The 22,883-nt window shown below is 49.5% G+C and overlaps 1 protein-coding gene across 1 annotated transcript in view; it reads left to right on the forward strand.

Moving 5' to 3' along the window:
* Positions 1-21,907, forward strand: part of KAT2B (lysine acetyltransferase 2B) — a 98,913-nt gene extending 77,006 nt beyond the window's left edge. The window contains exons 12-18 of the mRNA XM_068963708.1: positions 6,241-6,351; positions 9,213-9,356; positions 14,080-14,194; positions 15,692-15,728; positions 15,966-16,029; positions 16,128-16,212; positions 21,073-21,907. Coding sequence (XP_068819809.1) covers positions 6,241-6,351; positions 9,213-9,356; positions 14,080-14,194; positions 15,692-15,728; positions 15,966-16,029; positions 16,128-16,212; positions 21,073-21,266 — 750 coding nt within the window. The 3' untranslated portion in view covers positions 21,267-21,907. The remainder of the gene's footprint in view (positions 1-6,240; positions 6,352-9,212; positions 9,357-14,079; positions 14,195-15,691; positions 15,729-15,965; positions 16,030-16,127; positions 16,213-21,072) is intronic.
* Positions 21,908-22,883: the final 976 nt, after the last annotated feature.

Genomic DNA, 22,883 nt, shown 5'->3' on the forward strand with positions numbered 1-22,883 from the left:
GTGTGTGTGGCTCTGATTCGCCTTCCCAGCTGCCCCTGGCACACACCCCTCCCCAGGAACCAGCCTGTCGCGCTGGCAGTGCGCGTGCCTCTGCCATCTCCCTGGAGTAACCAGACTCCTCGTCGGCAGGAAGATCGAGATGATGCTGTGTCCCAGTCAGTTGCTTTTATGAAAGCGGAACCAGAAATGTGTCTTCAGAGTGTTATTCACTTGGTACTTGGGGAGTCCTGAAGTCAGGCAAAACTATGGCAGTTGGTGGAGAGATGAGTAGGTCAGGATTCAGTAGCTGCTGAGATAAATTACTGCCTAATGATCATGACGCGCCCACGTCAGCCACGCATGTGAGCTTAAATTTTCTGTTAGCTACATTGAAGATATGCAAAAACAGCTCTAAAAATATAGACTTTATTTTACTCAGTACATCCAAAGGGCTGTCACTGCAGCGGCACTCGGCGTCCAGGAGTTCCGGAGGCCGCTCGCATCTTTGGTTTGTGCTGGGTCTCTGGACCCCACTGCGTTTTCCACTGCACCTGTCTCGCTCTGGGCTAGGCTCTCTGGGCTTGGACAGCGGGGCCTAAGGACACTGTTGCCTTCTCCAGTTACCATGAAGCTGTGCCAGATACAAAAGCCGAAGACGCATGATCTCTGGAAGGAGTCGTGCTTGGCCCGGGGGCGCAGCCAGCGCTGAGGGTGCTTTTGCTTCAGTAACAGCTCTCCTCTGTGTCACAGTCACCGTGTCGATGACAGCAGCTGTAGTCTCCTCTCAGAAAGCACAATGGGGCTTTTGACGTTGGCTCACAACGCGAAGCATCCACGGGCATTAGAATGCGCCAGTGCCGCACTGTCCTGACTGGGGAAGGCGAGGGCATGTATCTGCATGAGCCCGACCTCTGCCCCGTGTCAGGGCGCTCTGGCGGTGTGTCTTCAGATGGTGTGGTCGCTATGCTTGTCACAGGTTCATTTCTGCATAGCCACGCTGAGAAACAATTCCAGGGGTCCAGAGTTCAGGAACTCGCTTAAAAAGAAGATTTGGTTGGGCTTTTCGTAGGGAGAGGAACTTGAAAATATGCCCTTGGTTTATAATTTCAGAAGATTGCATAATATTTGTTTGCACAGAAAGCTACACCAAGCAACTTGTTTGGAAAGGTTGGCTAAGGTTACCTTGGACACTTTTAGGATTCCAGAGGGAAACTAAAGGTGTTTAATATGAATTGGGTGCTTTGTCTTACTACTTCCCAGAAGGGCAATGTGTGTTTTCTTCCCCAAAACCGTGTAATTTTCTAAAGACTTGAAGGAAGGTGGCCAAATATCTGAAACTGAGCAGGAAAAATGAAAAGGAAAGCCACTTGGTGTGAGTGACTCGAAAGTGAAGTGAAGTGGAGTGGCTCAGGCGCGTCCGACTCTGCAACCCCGTGGACTGGAGCCACCAGGCTCCTCCGTCCATGGGATTCTCCAGGCAGGAGTACTGTAGTGGGGTGCCATTTCCTTCTCCAGAGGATCTTCCCGATTCAGGCATCAAACCCAGGTCTTCCGCGTCGTAAGCAAGACGCTTTACCGCCTGAGCCACCAGGGAAGTCTTGAAAGTGGTCCTAGCAGACGAAGATTAATCTGTAAAAGCTGAATAGAGGGGCTGAGTCTGGTGGAAGCCAGCGCTGCCAGTACTTACTCGTGAAAACAGCACGGTCATAAGTGGGGGTCTACAGTTTTGATTTGAGGTATTAAAAATCTGGGCTAAATGGTACTTTAAAATTTGCATCCACTCATTTTGGAGATTTAAGCTTATATATGAATTCCTTAATGCTTCAAGTAAGATTTTTGTGTGAATTTATCTTGCTCAGAACACATACAAGATAACATATGAGAATTTACTTTAAGCTCCTAACTTGGTTTTAAAATAGATTATCTAACTATTTGGTTTTGACATTATATGCAACTTTAAAGTTATGGGGCTAATACTTATTTAACCATAATAAGTATTTGAAGAAACACTGAAGTTACCAGGTGGATTTGAAAGGAGCCCTTTTGGTGACAGGTGAAGTGAAGTGAAGTGAAAGTTGCTCAGTTGTGTCTGACTCTGCAACCCCATGGACTATACAGTCAGTGGAATTCTCCAGGCCGGAATCCTGGAGAGGGTAGCCTTTCCCTTCTCCAGGGGATCTTCCCATCCCAGGGATTGAACCCAGGTTTCCTACACTACAGGAAGGTTCTTTACCAGCTGAGCCACAAGGGAAAACCAAGAATACTGGAGCAGGTAGCCTATCCCTTCTCCAGCTGATCTTCCCGACCCAGGAATCGAACTGGGGTCTCCTGCATTGTAGGCAGATTCTTTACCAACTGAGCTATCAGGGAGGCCCAGGACTGCTGAAAATAAAGGCATGCAGAGAAGCGAGACGGTGCTGGGGTGAAAATCAAGCATTTCTGCATGTAACGGCTTAGCTCTGTTACCGCTTCTGTAAACAAGCAGATATTTGCGCTTCTGCTACTGCTGGTCACAGTGCTAGGCACACAGGAATCAAGATGAAAGACAGCCCCTCCTCACAAGTAGCTGGGATCTGGAAATTCTTTGGAGAGGTGACGGATCAGTGGCAAGCGATAAAGACTATCTCATGCAGAGTTTGAGACACTATTAACAACAGAACCGTTATTGTTCCTTTTGGGGAAAATTCTTGGATTGTGGATGAAGGGGAGAAAATGTATAGTTCTGTTCAGTTCAGTTGCTCAGTCATGTCCAACTTTTTGTAGCCCCATGGACTGCAGCACACCAGGCCTCTCTGTCCATCACCAACTCCTGGAGTTTACCCAACTCATGTCCATTGAGTTGTTGATGCCATCCAACCATCTCATCCTCTGATAAATCCATTATTAACAATGTCAGTGATACAGTAAGATGAAAAATTGCAGAATATTGGTTCTAGAAGTTCCCAGGGGGAAACCATCATCTGATGGTTATTGAGTATATACCAGGTACCTGGAATTGATTTACATGCTGGAAACACAACAAAGAGGGGCCCCCTGAAGGTTCAGAGGTAAAGAATCTGCCTGCAAAGCAGGAGGCACAGGAGACCCGGGTTTGATCCCTGGATAGGGAAGACCCCCTGGAGAAGGGCATGACAACCCACTCCAGCATTCCTGCCTGGAGAATCCCATGGACAGAGGAGCCTGTGAGATTCTAGCAGTTCTATTGGCTCCTTACAAGGTGGCGTATACAGCGAAAGCCTCTCTCTCTTCCATCAGCTGCATCTAGGTTTCATCAGAAGACTCATTTCTTACTCATCCCCAGGCATTACTGTTCCACTGCACACGCAGTAGCAAATGCTTCCGTTTTCTCCAGATTTTCCCCCCCACTTTTCTTCAAAAATAACACTTAATGTTGTAGGTCATGTACAAATACGTTTCCACATAAAGCAGAAATCCCACCCCCGTCTCCCGGTCTGTCCCATTGCCCTTCCCCCTTTGGTGTCCTTCAGCTCAGTGCAGTTCAGTCGCTCAGTCGTGTCCGTTCTCTGCGACCCCGTGCATCGCAGCACGCCAGGCCTCCCTGTCCATCACCATCTCCCGGAGTTCAGTCAGACTCACGTTCATTGAGTCCGTGATGCCATCCAGCCATCTCATCCTCTGTTGTCCCCTTTTCCTCCTGCCCCCAATCCCTCCCAGCATCAGAGTCTTTTCCAGTGAGTCAACTCTTCGCATCAGGTGGCCAAAGTACTGGAGCTTCAGCTTTAGCATCATTCCTCCCAAAGAAATCCCAGCGCTGATCCCCTTTAGAATGGACTGGTTGGATCTCCTTGCAGTCCAAGGGACTCTCAAGAGTCTTCTCCAACACCACAGTTCAAAAGCATCAATTTTTGGGTGCTCAGCTTTCTTCACAGTCCAACTCTCACATCCATACATGACCACAGGAAAAACCATAGCCTTGACTAGACGGACCTTTGTTGGCAAAGTAATGTCTCTGCTTTTCAGTATGCTGTCTAGGTTGGTCATAACTTTTCTTCCAAGAAGTAAGCATCTTTTAATTTCATGGCTGCAGTTACCATCTGCAGTGCATTTGGAGCCCAAGAAAATAAAGTCTGACACTGTTTCCACTGTTTCCCCATCTGTTTCCCGTGAAGTGATGGGACCAGATGCCATGATCTTTGTTTTTTGAATGTTGAGCTTTAAGCCAACTTTTTCACTCTCCTCTTTGACTTCATCAAGAGGCTTTTTGTCCGTTTTCGCGTAAAGCAGGAACCCCTCCCCCGCATCTCCCAGTCCGTCCCATCGCCCTTCCCCCACTGCGTTCTCTGTTCTCTCTGTCTGCATGTCCGTTCTCTCTGTCCGGGCGTTTGTTCTGTCTGTCTGTCTGTCTGTATGTTTGTTCTCTCTGTCTGAGTCTCTGCTTCTGTTTTGCAGACATTTTCTATGTAACTGAATCTGTCCAGAATACTGTCATTTCAATATGTAATAAACTCCGTTAGTGAGAGATTTTTCCGTGGTGTGTACTTTACACTTGCACACCTCAATCTGGATCTGTCCTGTTCCCACTGCTCAACAGCTGTACATGGCTAGCTGCTGCCATGTTGAACAGCTAGTTGTATATTGTAATTATGAGTTTTGCATGTTTATTTTCCCCATTTTACTTTCTTCTCCTTAAGAGAGATTTTCTTCATCCTTTAATCTGAGTTATATTCAGACTTGCAGTATGTCCGTATTGTGATGTCTTAGGGAAAGGCTACCATCTCTATGGTTAATACCAGTGGAAGAATAATTTCCAGAATAGGGAGACAGCTGCACTCTTCGTACGCACTGGACAGATCACCCCCTGGATGTTATTATGCTTGGTCCTGGGGTCCGTGCTTTAGAAGTGTGTTGCTACACAGGAGCCAGCCTTGAAAGATTGGAGTGGCTTGCGATAGGGTCTCCTAGTCCTGCATGCGAGGCAGGACTGAAGCCTCGACGAGGCTGGACCTGGGACCTGGGAGGCAGGGGTGGACACGGGTGATTTTCAAGGGCTTGGGGAGTTGTTAAGAGCAGGGAAGAATCACTGTTACTCTAGGAGCAGAACTAAGGTCAATAGGTAGAAAGAACAAGGGGTCAGATCACAGGTGAAAATTAGAAAGGACTTCCCAACCACAACAGTGGCTGAAGACGAACTGGCCCAAGGACTCAGCGAGCAGCCTAAGCTGGGGGTTTTCTAGCAGCTGACCTCCCCGAGGTAGATGGCAGAAGCCTAGCTTCACATGGGGAAGAATTAGACCAAATGATTTCCCGAGACCCTTCTCCCCTGTGGTGCTGCGCCTCCATGATGTCATACCTGTGAGCCTCTCTGAGCTCTTCAGGAAAGTGTGTCGTCGAATTCTAAAATGTTGATGTAACGGCATTCATGTCTGGGCTCACTTTCATTTTTCTATGAGACTCTCAGACTATCCCTTTAAATCTGAACATTTTCTTTAAGCTTTGTCCATTACCAGAACACTTGCTTACTTTTTTTTTCATATTTCAGTCGTTAAGTTACTCCACATTGCTCACTGTTTTCGCCGCTGTTGTTCAGTTGCTGAGTCACGTCCAGCTCTTCACGACCCCAAGGACTGCCACACGCCAGGCTTCCCTGTCCCTCGCCATCTCCCAGAGCTGCCCAGATTCATGTCCATCAAATCGGTGATGCTGTCCAACCATCTCATCCTCTGTCAGTGTTCTTAGTTGGGTCACAGTGCCTCTGGCTCACTCAGAGCTCCGGGCTCCTCAGACTTTGCTGGGCAAGGTCTGAAAAGCCCAAGCTGAAGGTCCTTTGTGCGTGATGGTCCAGCTCTTTGGAAGGATTGCTGATTGTTGTATATGGGAAGCACTTGGTTAGTTTATATTCTAGAAGAGGTTAGCCCTTCTCATTTACATTGCTCTTCTGAGCTCAGATTCTCAAATACTCCAAGCATAAGCAGAAATTCATGATCAGTATTTACTGCAGACACCTCTTTATTAATATTCAGCTTGTAACCTCTAGGTGTGAATGAGTAGCTTGTAGCTTTGGTATGTTCTTTTCTAAGAGCCAGAAACCTGTGTTTTCAAGTGGTGATTGTATCTTGATCCAAGGATTTTGAATTTTTTGACTCATTTTCAAAGTTTAGAAACTCAAGAACCCTAACCCAAGGTGTTGGTATTACACTGGTAATACATACTCCTAAAGTTGCCAGTATTTCTTGGTGAAAATGTGGGACTTTCTTTTGTCCAGAACCTAATATATTTGTCTGCATTCTGACTTGCCCTTAGGGCTATGGAACACACCTGATGAACCACTTGAAGGAATACCACATAAAACACGACATCCTGAACTTCCTCACCTACGCAGATGAATATGCAATTGGATATTTCAAGAAGCAGGTGGGCTTTCTGGCTGTGTAAGCCTGTTCTGTCCTTCCTTTTCCTGATGTGCACGCAAGTAGCTCTCATGCAAAGAAGTCCTCCCCCCAGCAGTGTCTTCTCCTTATAAGGAGAAGACATTTATTTTGCAAGCCTTAAACCAGAGGTAAGCTTCACACTGTCAGTACGAAATAAATGTTAGAGTGAATGAAGGGATGTCATCTGTGAGTGGAGTGCACTGTTGCACCCTAACAGTCTAAAATGGGGTCTCCCCAGGCTGAGGAGAGAGTCACGTTGGGGGACTGGAGTTCGCCTTGAATGAGAGAAATAGATTTAATCTCTGGAAGGCAGTGTGTGTTTCTGATGGCGGAGAGGAGGTTCTGATGCTACAGAGGGCTCCCGACACTCCTGTTCGGTCAGCACGTAGGCGGCTGGGCGCCTGGCCGCATCTTTGTTCTTTGCACCAGAAGCTTCGTCTCAGCTCTCTGATGCTTCTGTTTGTTTGCCCTTGTGGCTTGGTGTGTGGGACCCTCCTTCCCTGACCAGGTGTGAAGCCCTGCAGTGGGAGAGTGGTGTCTGAACCCCTGGGCCACCAGCGAAGTCCCTGCTACGTGCTTTTTAGTAGTGCTTTATAATTCTAGATTCCTAAACGTTCTCCGTTTACTTTTTTGATGACAAAAGTAATGTATAGTTATTATAGAAATATAATAACTGGAAAATGAAATAGAACTGCAAAAGAAAAACTGCATGATTCCACCACCCAGAGAAATTTACTGTTAATGTTTGGACAGATACCCTTCTGATGTTTTTTTCTGTGTTTGTATGTATATAAACAGAAAATTGGCTCATACTATATACAGTTTAATTACTCGCCTCTTTTACTTAATATAGTCTGATTTTTAAATAATGATTTTTGATGGTTCTCTGAATTGTTGTAGAAACGGAAACTAATTTCTCAAAGCAATCCCGCATTTAGGGAACATTTATGTATTTTTTGTAAATAAGTGTCCATGTGTGAGTGTGGGCTTCCAGACATAGCTAATGTTTTGTTATGCACTGTAACAAATAATAACAAAGAAGGCACCAATCTCTGCTCTTGTCAGCAGTAAGTAAAGGGGCTCAGGAAAGGAGCTGATTGGAAGCGCTTCTTGGCCCCTTTCCTAGGTGACAGGTTGCTCGCGACTGCATCCATTTGGCTATCTGCGGTGTGGCCTGTTTCTCCTTGTACTTCTTTTTTTTTTCAAGTGCCACTTCATTGTATTTTGCCTCTTTTTTCTATTAAAATATTTATTTTTCTGTTGATTTCTGAGAATTCATATAGAAGGATATGAGAGTAGTAACCTTTTATTTTATGATTTTTCTCCCCTACTTGTCAGTTTTAGCATTACTTAGGGCCTTTTTTCAATGTACAGAATTTTACAGATTTTATTACATAAAATTTGTTAACCTCTTTGAAAAATATAAGTCCTTATACATATGACTGAAGCGCTTTCCCTCCAATGTCAGATAATTAGCCTTTCTACTTTGTTCTCATTCTTTGGGATGCCTTGGTGGCTTTTCTAGTGGAACTCGCTAGAGGGGACGCTGGCTTTAAACACTGGGGCTTGAGCGCCAGCTTTCCCAGGCTGTGACTACATCGCAGGGATAGTAAACTCAGTCAGGATGTTTTTGAGGAAAAGATTAGGAATTTTTCACTAATTTGCCGCTGGCTGTGCTGCCCGTCGCTGCGCGGGCTTCTCTCAGCTGCCACGAGCGGGTGCCCGTGCCCGCGGCCCCGGCTCCGGGGGATCTGCGCTGTTTGCGGGGCGCAGGCTCCGGAGCGCACGGTCCTGGAGCGCGTGCGCAGTGGGACCTTCCTGGACCAGGGCGCAAACCTGTGTGTCTGTGCCGCTGAGCCAGCAGGGAAGCCCTCGGCCTTGCTTTTTCCGCCCCAAACGGATTTATTTTTAACGAAGGAAGATTGCTTCGCCTCCCTGTGCTGGCCTCCGCCACATCGCCTGGATCGGCGCAGGCTCGCGTTGGCTCCTCCCTCCTCGCCTGCCTCCCACCGCCCACCCCTCCCCGCTGCTCTGGGGAGGTCCGGAGCCCCAGTTCGGGTTCCCTGAGTCACACAGAAAACCCTCACTGGTTATTATTTTACACGTGGTGGTGTATGTCACTCTCTCCATTCTTTTCTCAGTGACTTGTCTGCACCTGTGGTCCTCTCTGAGGCTGATGGCAATGAATGCTTGGAAAATAAGAAGTTTTTACTGAAAGAGGAGGCAGGAAACTGCAGTCCCAACTAATTTTCTGCAAAAATTTGAAACATCTTTAAGGAAAATTGTTATAAATAATATGACTATGTTCCCTGTGTAACTATATTATTATAGATTAAAGTATATAGATGAATATTTTGCAAAGCATTAATTGCAAACCTGAAACAGCCACATTTGTGATGGTCTGGAAGTTTTTTGCCTATTAAGTGTTTCATTTCTTCAGTATCAAGGTTCTTCTTGCTATATTTTTGAACAAATTTTGCTTTCAAAATAGGGTTCACTGTTGGTTGATTTCCAGAACATCCTAGAGGCCCCCTCTCTTCTTTGGGAGAAAGTGTGCAGTTTAATGCTAAATTAAATCTTATTTTTGCTTAATAGCCATTTGTGTTAATGAGTTTTTAATATTGTGTTTTACTAGGATTATTATTATTTTATGTTGGATTGCTTCCTATTTGCACAGTTTGATTTTTGAGGAACTTCTTAGAGGAGTTTCATGCTAATCCTCCAGGATAGTTGGAAAGGAGCTTGGACCTCTGCCTGTACCAAGCCAGGCTTCGCATGTAGTTCGCACTCACACGGGGTGTTTGATGCTCAGGGCCTTTTTAAATGAAGTTATTGGTTTTGCAGGGTTTCTCCAAAGAAATTAAAATCCCTAAAACCAAATATGTTGGCTACATCAAGGATTATGAAGGCGCCACTTTAATGGGATGTGAGCTAAATCCACGGATCCCGTACACGGAGTTCTCTGTCATCATTAAGAAGCAGAAGGAGGTAAGCGTGTGTCCAACTCGGGTTCCTTCTGCACAGATCGGGCGCCTTTGGAGTGAAGTGCACACCCCTGGGCTCTGTGTGGGGGCGTCTGATGGACACCAGGACCTCAGTTTGCTCTGGTTTGTGTGGATTTCTTCTTTGAAGGTATCCTTTACCTCCTGTCTAAATCATCACTTTGAAGCGGGGGTCAGTACCTATCAAATTGGTGTAGAATGCAAAGCTTGTAAAATACAGTGGTTTTACCTTCAAGGCCTCTTAGATGCTGGCCCCACGCCTTCTTCCCAGACTTAGCTCTTTATTCCCTTTTCTGAACTGCAGGCTGTCACTGACGCGCTGACCCTTTTACGTGGTGTCTTCATCCTTCACCCACTTCCTCTCCCAATTCACGTGCACACACACACGTGCACACACACATGTGCACACACACGCATGTGCACAGTCACAAGTGCACACACACACACCACTTCTGCCTGTGTTCCATTCCTCTTTGAACTTCTCAAGCACTAGTTTGATACACTCATTTGAACTTCAGTTACTCATCTTCCATATTTATCTTAGTGAGTATTCACCTCTCTTTTCCATTGCAAGTTCTGAGAGTGTATGCTTCCAGATATTAAGTGATTTGTGATCTGGAGAGAATTTTTTTTTTTGGCCACACCACACAGCTTGCAGTCTTGGCTCCCTGACCAGGGGATGAACCCATGGCCCCTGCAGGGGATGTACCAAGCCTTTACCACGGGACCCCAGGGAAGCCCCAGGTGATTTGGCCTCTGGTACTGGGGTCAGGTCTTTTGTGCGTATGAACTAAAAGAGAAGGGGTAAAGGGGAAGGTTGATGGATTTGATTACGTAGCAAGTTTTACCTTTCTGTAAGACAGGAAAAAGAAACATAAAAAGCATAATTAGGGCAGTGCAACACAGGCCATTCATTAAGTGAATAAACTTTACATATTAAACCCAGGGCCACCCTCCTGGTCCCCTAGTTCTTGGAGTTCAGAAACTGGGACATCGGACCCGACGTCAGTCCTGCTTTGTACCTGTCCTGTCAGCTTGCTTCGGTCGAGTCCGAGTCTCTGCGACAATGTGCACTGCAGCCCCCAGGCTCCTCCGACAGCGGGTTCTCCAGGCAAGAGCCCTGGAGTGGGCTGCCAGGCCCTCTTCCAGGGGATCTGCCCAGCTTGCATCTCCTGGGGAGACCTCCCAGGGGTCGGACTCGCACCTGCTGTGTCTCCCACAGTGTGGGTGGACACTTTACCCCTCAGCCACCTGGGAAGCCCCAGCCCCACGTTATGCTTCTGTTATTCAGCCAAAGGCGCTTTTCTCTAGTGAGTAAGGAAGAGACATCTGCCTCAGCCTGTCTTTGTTTTCTGGTTTCTGCTCCTGTGCCTCCATCCCAGTTCTCGGTTCCTTGGCGATGTCTCTGACATCGCAGAGATAGAGCCGCTTTCTCAGGGTGTGTCCTAAGAACAGGTGCTCAGTGAGTGCCTCCCTTTTAGTTAAAGTAGCTCAGACTTTTCCGTACACGTCCCACGGAAGTGAGCCAAAGGCTTTTTATTAAACTAGAAAACAGAAGCAGCCTCTGTTGGGCAGAGGTTCCAGCGTGAGTCGGAGTTCCCAGCAGGCTGCTGGGAGCTGGCGCCCGGCTCCCTGCGCCCCGACTGTGGAGGCCGGAACGGGACCCCATGGGGTCCGCAGACTCTGAGTCCAGACCCCTGGGCAGGGGCCATCTGTCCGGGCTGCTTCACATCCCGTGGAGCCCAGCGTTGGAGAAGACAAGGGCCCCACTTCCCCTCCGTCCCCTTGGGTCCCCCACCTCGGCTTCCAGTGTCTCCAACAGGCACCCCCGAATGCAGCTGTTCACCACCTCCTTTTAAAAGAGCTCGGAAGTCTCTTTAGTGAGGTTCTTGGATTTACCTGGTAACCTCTACAGAATTCAGGTGACTGTGACTCGTGTTCAGTCCAGCTCTGGAGGGCCCTGAGGAGGCAGGGATGGACGGTGCTCAGGAGCAGACGGGCAGACGGTCGGTCTTCCCCCCCGGGGCGCAGGTGCAGAGGCCGCATGGTTGCAGTGAGCGGGGTGCAGAGGGGGACCAGGACTGCAGCTGGGGGTGAGCCGGAGTCCTGCAGGAAGAGGTCCCCGGCCCGGAGCGCCTGGAGCCTGAGGCGTGCGCGTGCTGAGCGCCTCCGAGAAAGGGCGGCCGGGCGGAAGCCGGCAGGACGAGCGCGGCGCGTGTGGGGCTGGCGGAGGGCCGGCTTTAAGCTCGGTGCACGCGTGAGGCTGTGACCCGGGGCTTGGAGGGGCCACAGAGTGAAGAAGAGCAGCGGGCGTTTTGTAGGAAGACACCCTGCGCCTCGGTGAACTGTAAAAGTGGGTGGTGTGCCCCCTGGTTCTCTGTTGGGGAAGATGAAAAGTGACAGAAATGGGATGAAAGATGGATTTGAGGAGAGGGAGATGAAGGCATGGTGATGGAGAGCTGAAGAGAGTTTCTAGGGAGGCGAAGACGAGAGGCTGGAATGGGCTGGAAAGGTCTGTTTTCTCTAAAGTGATCTCAGGGTTAGAGAGGTCGGGTAGCGTCCCGCCCCCCCATTACCAGTCGCCTCAAGGTGCTCGTGAGGGGGCGGAAGCCCCCGTGCGCTATCACATCTGCGAGCACCCTTGGTGAAGAGCAGAAAACATTTCAAGCTGTGTTTGAAATTAAGTTTTCTGAAGGCCTTCGTTTAAGAAATTGCCGTTGTGGTGCATTGAAGAAACCCTAACTGAACTATCGTTGATGGACAGTGTCGGTGTCAGTTTCAGGCGTACAGCGAAGTGAGTGCCATGTGCACGCATCTGGTTAGATTCCCCAGAAGGCGCTACGGAGACTGAGCAGAGCTCCCTCTGCTATGCAGTAGGCCCTTGCTGGCTGTCTGCTTTTCCTGTCGCGGTGTGCACCTGTTAACCCCATATAGCAGGTGTGCACCTGTTAACCCCCAAGCCTCAGTTTATCCCTCCCCTCCTTGCCTTCAGAAGTCATAAGTCTGTTTTCTGTCTGTGAGTCTGTTTCTGCTCTGTAAACAAGTTCATTCCTGTCAGCGTTTTTAGGCTCCGCATATGAACGATCGCATGTGGCATTTCTCTCTGCCTTAACTCCGGTTAGTGTGACACTCTCTGGCCCTTCCATGCTGCTGCAGACAGCATTATTTCATTCTTTATCATGGCTGAGTAACATTCCACCATATACACGTTTCCAGAAAGTCTTCTATTTTTCGGTGGGATCTTAGTTGGAAGTGTGGAGTCTTAGCCACTGGCCCACCAGGGAAGGCCCGAGGAGTCTTTTTAGAAAGACCTGGAGTACACCTCACGCAGAGCGTCCATTCAGCTCTGCCCGTCCACAGAGGCAGCCAGCAGCCGTGTGCGGCCACTGGGTGCTAGCTGCATGCCAGCCGAAGCTGAGACATTCTGCAAGTGTAGATGCATTCCGATTTTGAGGACCTAGTGTGAATAAAAGCATGTCGGATATCTCCTATTTTTCTCTCTTGATTATATGCTACAGTGACAGTATTTTAGCTATGTTGGCTTAAATAAAAATATATTGTTAAATCAATTTCTCCTATTTCTTTTTACTTTTTTTTTGAAGTAGCTCCTGAAAACTTTTAAATTACGTGAGTGGTTTACATGATACTGGACAACCCTGAGCAGATTCACCAGCAGTCTGTCTTGCCGCTTCTGTCCATTCTGTGACGTCCTGTGTCTAACTGTTAAGATTGTGTATTCCTGCTGTAGTATTTACCAGTCTTCCATTCGAGATCAGGAAGTTGGGAAACTGAATTTTTCGCTAATGCGATTAATGACTGCTACTGTCGTCGTGTTTTCCGAATTCAGCGCTGATACAGGCAGTCTCAAGGTGGTGGTTCTGAGTTGCTGTTGCTCGCTGGCTCTCTGGCTGCTCTCTGTAGCGTGCAGGGTCTTAGTTCTCTGACCAGGGATCGAACCTGTGCCCCTGCATTGGGGGCATGGGGTCCTAACCACTGGGCCACTAGGCCCTTTCCTTCTTTGCAGGGAGAGCTGTAACATCAGAACATTGGGCTTCCCTAGGGTCTCAGATGGTACAGAATCCAGCTGCAGTGCAGGAGACCTGGGTGTGATTCCTGGGTCGGGAAGCTCCCCTGGAGAAGACAGTTATTTTGTAAGACAAGCAGATTCCTCTCAAAATTCCCTAAGTAGTTCTGGCAGCCCCTGTCCTGACTGCTTTGCCTTTTTGGATGTGAGCATCGTAGGTTGGGGCTCACACCTTGAAACACGTGAGCATCAGGAAGTCTGTCCTCCTGGGCTCTGAGGACTTGGTGAGTCTGCCTGCCCCTCAGGTGCAAGGGGGCAGCACCCGGTCCTGAGGATGCTGCCGGTGCCCGGGCTGCAGGGCTTGTCTCCTTGCTGTGGCCGAGGCTCGGAGGGGAGGGCCGAGATAACTGGCCCTTGGGCTAAAGAGGGCAGTGGGCTCTTGGGCAGTGAGGTCTCTTAATACCAGCTTTTCTTTCCAGTGGCAGGAACAGCATTCAAAGACGCCTCTGTCAGTGGCACCAAGTGTGCATGGTAGAATGTTCTCGTGTCTCACCGTTTAATAGCATCCACCCTTCAGTTTCCTGCAGACTTAATTTCGTTGGGGAAATAACTTTTTAGATTGACTGACTTAAGCTGGTGCCACAAACTTCGGTCACTAAACGTAGTTTCTTCTTGTGCTTTGCAGATCATTAAAAAGCTGATAGAAAGAAAACAAGCCCAGATTCGGAAAGTCTACCCGGGACTTTCCTGTTTTAAAGATGGAGTTCGGCAGATCCCGATAGAAAGCATTCCTGGAATTCGTATGTATCGATCTTCTAAAGGCAGAAGCTTTTGGTCGTGCCCCGAGACCCCAGAAGTAGCTCCGCCGGAGCGCAGTGGTTCGGGAGGCCGCTTGCCCGCCGGCTCCAGTTGGGATGCTTCGGTCGCAGTGCTTTCCTTTGCGTCTGCTCTGCTTTCCCGGGCAGGCAGACCACGCAGAGCCGGGGCCATCTCCAGCTTTAGCTGTTAACGCGCATCTCTTTGGGAGCCTGTTGTTTGTGGCACAGTGTCGGCCACTCCCACAGGTGACCTTGGAGGCAGGGAATTCTGCTCATAGGGTGGGAAGTTGAGTCTCAGGCTGGCTCAGCCCTGTAGCCGCGAGCGGCTCGTGGCCAGTGACCGAGGGAGGGGCGGCCCTGCCTCCTCCAGGCGGCTTCCCGTCCATGTCCTTCTCCGTGCACGGGACAGCCCAGGGCGCCAGAGAAGGGCGCTGCCCGAGCTTAGCGCCCCCGACTTCGAAACCAGGGGACCCGACCGCGTAATGCTGGTTTCCGGTTCCCTGTTTTAGAGTGGTTTTCTAAGGGTTCTCTGTGAGTATGTTAGAAGTGGATATTGGGTTAACACATAAAATAGGTGTTTTTGTCGATCAGAAGCTATAAATATTGGCACTTTCATTCAGTTCAAATCCAGGATCTGCTAGTGTATTGAAGATTTAATAAACCAAACTAAACTTCTGCAGAAGAAAGTAAGACATTGTTTGAGCAAGATCGACGTCTTCACTACGAAGCACACCCTGCTGCGGATCTTACTTTCTCTGCTAGACCTGGAAATTGTACTTCTGTGTATTATCCTTATTAACGGCATAATAGCTGCCCTGTCACTGAATGTGTACGTGTGCCAAACATTCTTCTGTTTTGGGTTTTTTTTTAAAATTTTTTACACATACATCAACTAATCTCAAAAGGAATCAGCTCAGTTCTGGAGTTCTGTCTTATACATTGATAAACAGAGGCAAAGGCTGACTAACTTATGGAGGGTAGCTTAGCTTAAGGAGAGAGGAAGAAATCAAATCTGTTGGACTCCACGCTGTGTCTTCTTTCTGCTGCCTGAGACCATCTTGGTTACAAGCAGGTTCTGTGCCAAATAAAATAGAGAGCAGGACAGAGTTTGTTCCAACCTAAAATAACAGCTTAACTCTTTCACATGGTGATTAGCAGAAAATGTGACTTAGAGTTTTAAAAATATATGTGCCCACAGGACCAGACATGCTTGTTTATTATGCTTTCCTCTGTAAGGTTGGAGTTCCTGCTTTAAAAAATACTAGCAGATGGAGCAAGGCCAGTCTTGGGAATGTTTTATTATTCAAGTGTGTAAGGAAGTAAAGAATTAATCACAGTTAATTTCAGTCTGTTTTTTCAGAAGTAGCCTTTTATTGAGTCATGGCTGTAAGTTATTGCATTTTTGATAAGTATTAACTGTGTTATTCTCTTGACCGAAAGCAGTTCTCATTCAGTGTTTAATTTCGTTGGTATGTGTAGGAGAGACAGGCTGGAAGCCGAGTGGAAGAGAGAAAAGGTAAGTGTGATGGGCCGGAGGATACTGACAGAAGTGCTTCTATCTCCCCTCCCAGCAACTTAGAGCAAACAGGGAAGCTGGTCGTAGTCACCACAGCACTTGCTGGGTTTCACTTGTCATAAACATGCTGAAGTAGCTCCACCCTTAGGTTTCTGCACAGATGAGCTGGATAGGAGTCGCCTGGCAAGGGGGCAGGATGCTGACCCTTGCTGCTTCTGTGTGCCCTTTCCTTTCAAGTAAAGAGGCCAGAGACCCCGAGCAGCTGTACAGCACGCTCAGGAGCATCCTGCAGCAGGTGAAGGTGGGTGTTCGCTTTTCCTCCACTTCGCGCACATATTTTGAAGTGATTTCCCGCATGGAATTTCCGTATTAGATACCTTACTTTTTTCTTTACCCAAGAGCCATCAGAGCGCTTGGCCCTTCATGGAACCCGTGAAGAGAACAGAAGCTCCGGGATATTATGAAGTTATAAGGTTCCCCATGGGTAATGCCATTAACATTTTCTAAGTATAGACTAAAGCTCTGGACGGCGGTGTGGGGGACAGCGGGCGGCCAAGGGTGTGCTTCTCTGTCCTGGGGTAGGGTGCGTGTGCCCAGCAGTGGAGGGTTAGGAGTGTTAGAGCAGGGGGCGGGCACCGGGGTGTCAGAGCAGGGAGAGGGCACCGGGGCGGGCAGGGGCTCAGAGCAGGGAGCGGGCACTGGGGCGGGCAGGGGCTCAGAGCAGGGAGCGGGCACCGGGGCGGGCAGGGGCTCAGAGCAGGGAGAGGGGAACAGGGCGGGCAGGGGCTCAGAGCAGGGAGCGGGCACCGGGGCGGGCACTGGGGCGGGCAGGGGCTCAGAGCAGGGAGCGGGCACTGGGGCGGGCAGGGGCTCAGAGCAGGGAGGGGGCACCGGGGCGGGCAGGGGCTCAGAGCAGGGAGCGGGCACTGGGGCGGGCAGGGGCTCAGAGCAGGGAGAGGGGAGCAGGGCGGGCAGGGGCTCAGAGCAGGGAGCGGGCACTGGGGCGGGCAGGGGCTCAGAGCAGGGAGAGGGGAGCAGGGCGGGCAGGGGCTCAGAGCAGGGAGCGGGCACCGGGGCGGGCAGGGGCTCAGAGCAGGGAGCGGGCACCGGGGCGGGCAGGGGCTCAGAGCAGGGAGCGGGCACCGGGGCGGGCAGGGGCTCAGAGCAGGGAGCGGGCACCGGGGCGGGCAGGGGCTCAGAGCAGGGAGCGGGCACCGGGGCGGGCAGGGGCTCAGAGCAGGGAGCGGGCACCGGGGCGGGCAGGGGCTCAGAGCAGGGAGCGGGCACCGGGGCGGGCAGGGGCTCAGAGCAGGGAGCGGGCACCGGGGCGGGCAGGGGCTCAGAGCAGGGAGCGGGCACCGGGGCGGGCAGGGGCTCAGAGCAGGGAGAGGGGAGCAGGGCGGGCAGGGGCTCAGAGCAGGGAGCGGGCACCGGGGCGGGCAGGGGCTCAGAGCAGGGAGCGGGCACTGGGGCGGGCAGGGGCTCAGAGCAGGGAGCGGGCACCGGGGCGGGCAGGGGCTCAGAGCAGGGAGCGGGCACCGGGGTGGGCAGGGGCTCAGAGCAGGGAGAGGGGAGCAGGGCGGGCAGGGGCTCAGAGCAGGGATCGGGCACCAGGGCGGGCAGGGGCTCAGAGCAGGGAGCGGGCACTGGGGCGGGCAGGGGCTCAGAGCAGGGAGAGGGGAGCAGGGCGGGCAGGGGCTCAGAGCAGGGAGCAGGCACTGGGGCGGGCAGGGGCTCAGAGCAGGGAGCGGGCACCGGGGCGGGCAGGGGCTCAGAGCAGGGAGCGGGCACTGGGGCGGGCAGGGGCTCAGAGCAGGGAGAGGGGAGCAGGGCGGGCAGGGGCTCAGAGCAGGGAGCGGGCACCGGGGCGGGCAGGGGCTCAGAGCAGGGAGCGGGCACTGGGGCGGGCAGGGGCTCAGAGCAGGGAGAGGGGAGCAGGGCGGGCAGGGGCTCAGAGCAGGGAGCGGGCACCGGGGCGGGCAGGGGCTCAGAGCAGGGAGCGGGCACTGGGGCGGGCAGGGGCTCAGAGCAGGGAGAGGGGAGCAGGGCGGGCAGGGGCTCAGAGCAGGGAGCAGGCACTGGGGCGGGCAGGGGCTCAGAGCAGGGAGCGGGCACCGGGGCGGGCAGGGGCTCAGAGCAGGGAGCAGGCACTGGGGCGGGCAGGGGCTCAGAGCAGGGAGCGGGCACTGGGGCGGGCAGGGGCTCAGAGCAGGGAGGGGGCACCGGGTGGCTGTGTTCTTAGAGGCAACTCTGCTGTCCTGTCAAGGCTGCTCCGTCAGTGTGAGCTCAGATGGCACCAGAAACTGTGCTGTTGAACCCAACCTTGCTTATAACCTGATGGGCTGCAAGTGGAAAAGGATCAGCTTGTCCCCTTGTAGCTTTGAGAGCCTGAGAGGTTTGGAAGGTAAACAGGTGAAGCTCACTGAAGCCGCTGGCCCGCTGTCCTTGTAGACAGCCGTGGCCGTTCCCGCTGCGTTGGCCCTCCCAGGCACTCGATGGAGACTGGGAGGCTCACTAGTTGGACTCCTGTGTCCCACACTGGAAACAAACAGAAGATGCCTTTAGAAGTGTAGACCCGTGGGATTCCAGCCGAGTCTACGCCAGCCTAAAATGAACGATTAATGGAATCAGTTGAGCCTAAAATGAACGATTAATGGAATCAGTTGAGAATCCCCAAATTAAACAAGTGTGGCATTGTGCAGACTGAAGACCACTAGCTGAATTTCTTTTTTTCCAGTTAGTTGTGGGGCCATCTTTTGGGAGAGAGCCTGCATTTTCTGTCCCTCTTCTCCCTGCGGTCTCCTGGTGCTGAGAGGACGTTAAGTGAAAGGAGAGGGAGCGGGGCCCCGCGGCTCCTTGTAGCAGCCCTTTGCGGATGCTTCTCTGCCCTTACTTACCTCAGGAGTGTCTCCATCGTGCAGCGGGGGCTCCAGTGGTCTAAAGGCTTTGCAGTGAACACACATGCTTGCCATTCTCTTTCCCTTTTGTCTTGGCCTTGTTTCCGTGGATTTCGGTCTGAAAGTCCGAGTGAGGGTGGGAGAGTGGAGAATTCTAGATGGAAGGCTGACCGGGGCATTGGTAATTCCCATGATGTGGAAAGGGCTTCCCAGCTGGCACTTGTGGTGGAGAACCCGCCCGCCAGGTGGTGCTGGTGGTAAAGAACCTGCCCGCCGGTGCAGGAGACGCGAGAGACGGGGTGGATCCTGGGTCTTGGAAGACCGTCTGGAGGAGGGCCTAGCCACCCGCTCCAGCGTGTGCCTGGAGAACCCGTGGACGGAGGAGCCTGGGAGCTGCAGTCCCCGGGGTCGCAGAGAGTGGGACGCAACTGAGCGACTGAGCACACACGCACGATGTGAGAGAGATGCTGGAACCCTCTAAGCCTGTGTCCAGACCTCAGTGGCCTTTGCAGCCTTGTCACTGGGGCTGCCCCAGGCCCTCCTGAGAACTGGCCCAGGAGGTTCCTGCTCCCGGTCCTCAGCCCTGTCCACTGATTGTTACCGCTGGTGTGCGATCACCTTCTGTGACCCGGGCCATTTGGTCAGCTAAAAGATTCTAAGAAGGTCAGGAAGGAAGATGCTCTCTGTCAGTTTAGAGGAGAAAGAAAATGGAGAAGGAAGCACGCCGTGTTGGCTGTCCCTATTCAGAAAGGTCCAGACACTTTGGCGACTCTCCCTCTGCCGTCCCCAACTGTCCTTTCGTCCTCTCTTCCAACGAACAGTTTGAAAGGGTTAGGCTAAGCTTCTTTGTGTCAAGTTTCATTCCCCACCCCCGCTCTCCACCTGTTTTTGCTAGCACCTGTCTTCCTTCTAAACATTGTAACATGTTCTCAGCCACTAGTAGCGGGGGTTTAGGTGGAAGGAAGGGTAAGCCTCCAGTCTCCCCCAGGAAGGTGGTGGCTCTTCATTAAACGAGAACACGTCCTCAGCTGCTCACTCACTCCTCTCCTGCTCACTCGCACTTGGGAGACGGTTCCTGGGGGGGGTCTGCTGAGCCCTCACACGCTTTTCAATTTTTATCTCCCTCCAAACTGTTAGAGAAGAAAGTGGAAAGTTGAACTCACACATGTGATGACTTATTTCTAACTGAGGTAGGCTTCGATCATCAAAAGAAAAAGACAGGCTTTAATCAAAGGAAGTGGGGAAGCAGGTATTTCCAGTGTCTCCTTTCGAGTTTCGTGGTGTTTCTGCCCCTTTGGGATGTTGCACATAAATTTATTTATCTTATTAAATGATGATTCCAGTGTATTTAATTTTAATTGTCTTTCCCTCTGGAAAATTTGGTAATAGAGTGGGAATTTGGGTCGTTGGTAGTCAAAAGCATTTCTTGAGTGGTTTTGACTCATGCTTAATTTATACATATATTTTTTCATGCTTAGTTTATGCAGTTTTTCTCATATTCTTTTTCATTTTGGTTTATTACAAGATACTGAATATAATTCCCTGTGCAACACAGAAGAGCCTTGATGTTTATCTGTTTTATATGCAGCAGTGTATATCTGCTAATCCACTTTAATAGTTGATGTGATTTTGATGATAGAAACAGGCTAACAGACAACTAGGGACCTGTAAACAGGCAAATGCCAGCATCTTCTAATCTGCATGGAACTCTTCAAATCGGTTCTGAGAGTGAGAATAAAGAAGCCCCATTATATTCTTACAAGTTTAGATGAAGCACTGTTTTCTTTTGTAAAGTAATATTATTTAAAGCAAGTAGATATATTGGATAAATATTCTCTTTACAATTGTCTTGCAAGGTTTACATGCTTTAGAAAATATTTGATTAAGTAAAATTTGTCATTCCTATCTCATCAGTGGGGCATGAAACTAAATGCACCTGAAACATTTCACATGCAGGTCACCGGTGCACTTGCAGGCATATTTATGATGCTTCCCGACTTTAGTTCTGTCTCTGAAACACCAGAACAACCGGGAGTTTAGAGGAGCAGACTCACCCTGATTGCTTAAGTAATGAGTGTTCCAGCCGCTGCACTGCATGCAGGCAGAGCCTCTTCTCTGTACTTTTGAGTGAGTAGCTCTCAGGACTTAGTTTATCGTACTTGTCACTGCTAATCTACTTAGCTTCCTTGCACTGAATAGGGATCGCACCAGATGACTACGAATGGTCCTTCCGTGTTAAAACACTGATTTTGCACAGGATACTCTCACAAAAGAAAGGACACAAACCTCAAGAACTGTTTTCCTTGATCACGTGAATCTCTCTCAGACAGACCGTTGAGGTGGTGGAGATGTGGGCAGACTGATGATACATTTCTTTCCCAGTCTCACTTTTGTCAGCGAGTGTTTGAAAGGAGTCAAAAATTGCTGATATTTTTTTTCCTGTGTAGATCTGAAAACCATGAGTGAGCGCCTCAAGAATAGGTACTACGTGTCTAAGAAGCTGTTCATGGCAGACTTGCAGCGAGTCTTTACTAATTGCAAGGAGTACAACCCCCCTGAAAGCGAGTACTACAGGTGCGCCAATGTCCTGGAGAAATTCTTCTTCAGTAAGATCAAGGAAGCTGGGCTAATTGACAAGTGACACTTCTTTCCTCTGCTTCTTAGAAACTCACCAAACAGTGTGCCTAAAGCGTGGTTTAGTTTTACAAAGAGTTGGACGTAATGTATTGAAGATACTTGTAACAATTAGCACTTTTGAAAAACAAAAAACCTCTTAGCTTTTCAGATATGTATTTAAATTGAAGTCATAGAGCATTTCTATTTTACGGAATAGATTCTAATCTATTTACTATTAATGTCAGTTTCCTACGGCATGTCCATTAGCTGAGTGTTCAGTGCTAGACGATCAGGGGGTTCCTCACAACTTGTATATGAGGACATTGCACACAGTACCAAGATCTGGGGGAATGCAGAACATTTTGAGACCGTGAATGTTTCCATTTTTTGCTAATGGAATGTGAGAGTTTACTTTCATTTTATTCTGAAGGACTTTAAAGGAAGGGATACGTGATAAAAAGCCCATAGAAGGTGAAGCGTGATGTGTGAAGGCTCATGGTGGACTTTATATACATGTTTTTAAACACTCATCTAGACGAGGTGCCTTGAGCAGTTCTGAAAATGCGGTTCCGGAGAAGCAGCTCCTTTGGTTTCTAAAGAAGATTCTGAATAATGCAGACTTTTTTATAAGTGTCTGGGTTTTTGATAATTCTGTCTACCTGCAACAAACTTGTGAGTGCATAACCACTATCTTAATAATTATTTTCTCTACACGAGTCTATAATACTATATTTGACTTTGCTTATGCAGGCCATAAGTTCTAAAAGGCAATTTCTTGGGCCACAAAGGCATCCATTTGAAAACACTTGAGATTGAATTAACATGCTTTAAAAAGATGTATAATCTATATCATGGATCAAATTTAGTGAATCCTTCACTTTTTTTTACAAATAAAGATTTTTTCCCCCCTTTTCTACAATACACTCAGCCCAACTGATAATGTATTTATGGACACTTGTCCTTTGGCGTCTCCAGATTATATTCATTTTGGAGATGAATTCAGTTACCACCAAGACCTTCTGTCAGTATTTTAATGCCTGCTTTGGTACAGGGTAATAATATCCCACTAAAATCCATCATACAGCCTTGTTAACCTGTCTTGGGATGCCGGCTTCATGCTGGGATTTATTTCCTAATTAACACTACACTGAAAAGTGGGACGTCTGCAACCCCAGCTCTGGGGGAACCAACTCATACAAAGCAAACAGTGGCCATCTTGATGGTCTCGACACTAATTTTTATGATACAAATTTATAAACAGATTTTTGTAAAAGGACTAGGTTTTAAAGGTGTCTCTAACTCAGTGTTTTCTATCAGCATAAACTAATCTAAATGATCATTTGATAGACATTGGACACAGTTGCCAGCGAATCTGCATGAAGGAGAAAGCCTGCAGATGGCCGTGCAGTTGGAAGGACGGTTTTAATGTGTAAGGGACACTCAGAATGCTCACAGCTGAGAAATGCCTCAACTTTTTAAAGAGACCACCTTGAGTGGCGTCTAGATTGCTAATGAAGAATGATACAGTTTGGATCAAGTATCTTGGACTGGTTTTAAACAAGTGCTTTGTCCTGGATCTGCTGAAGCACCTGGCCAGCTTGGTATCCTGTGAAACGTTTGTTATTTTCTGGGTAGACATTCT

This window comes from Capricornis sumatraensis, chromosome 1 (assembly GCF_032405125.1).
Source record: "Capricornis sumatraensis isolate serow.1 chromosome 1, serow.2, whole genome shotgun sequence".
NCBI lineage: Eukaryota > Metazoa > Chordata > Mammalia > Artiodactyla > Bovidae > Capricornis > Capricornis sumatraensis.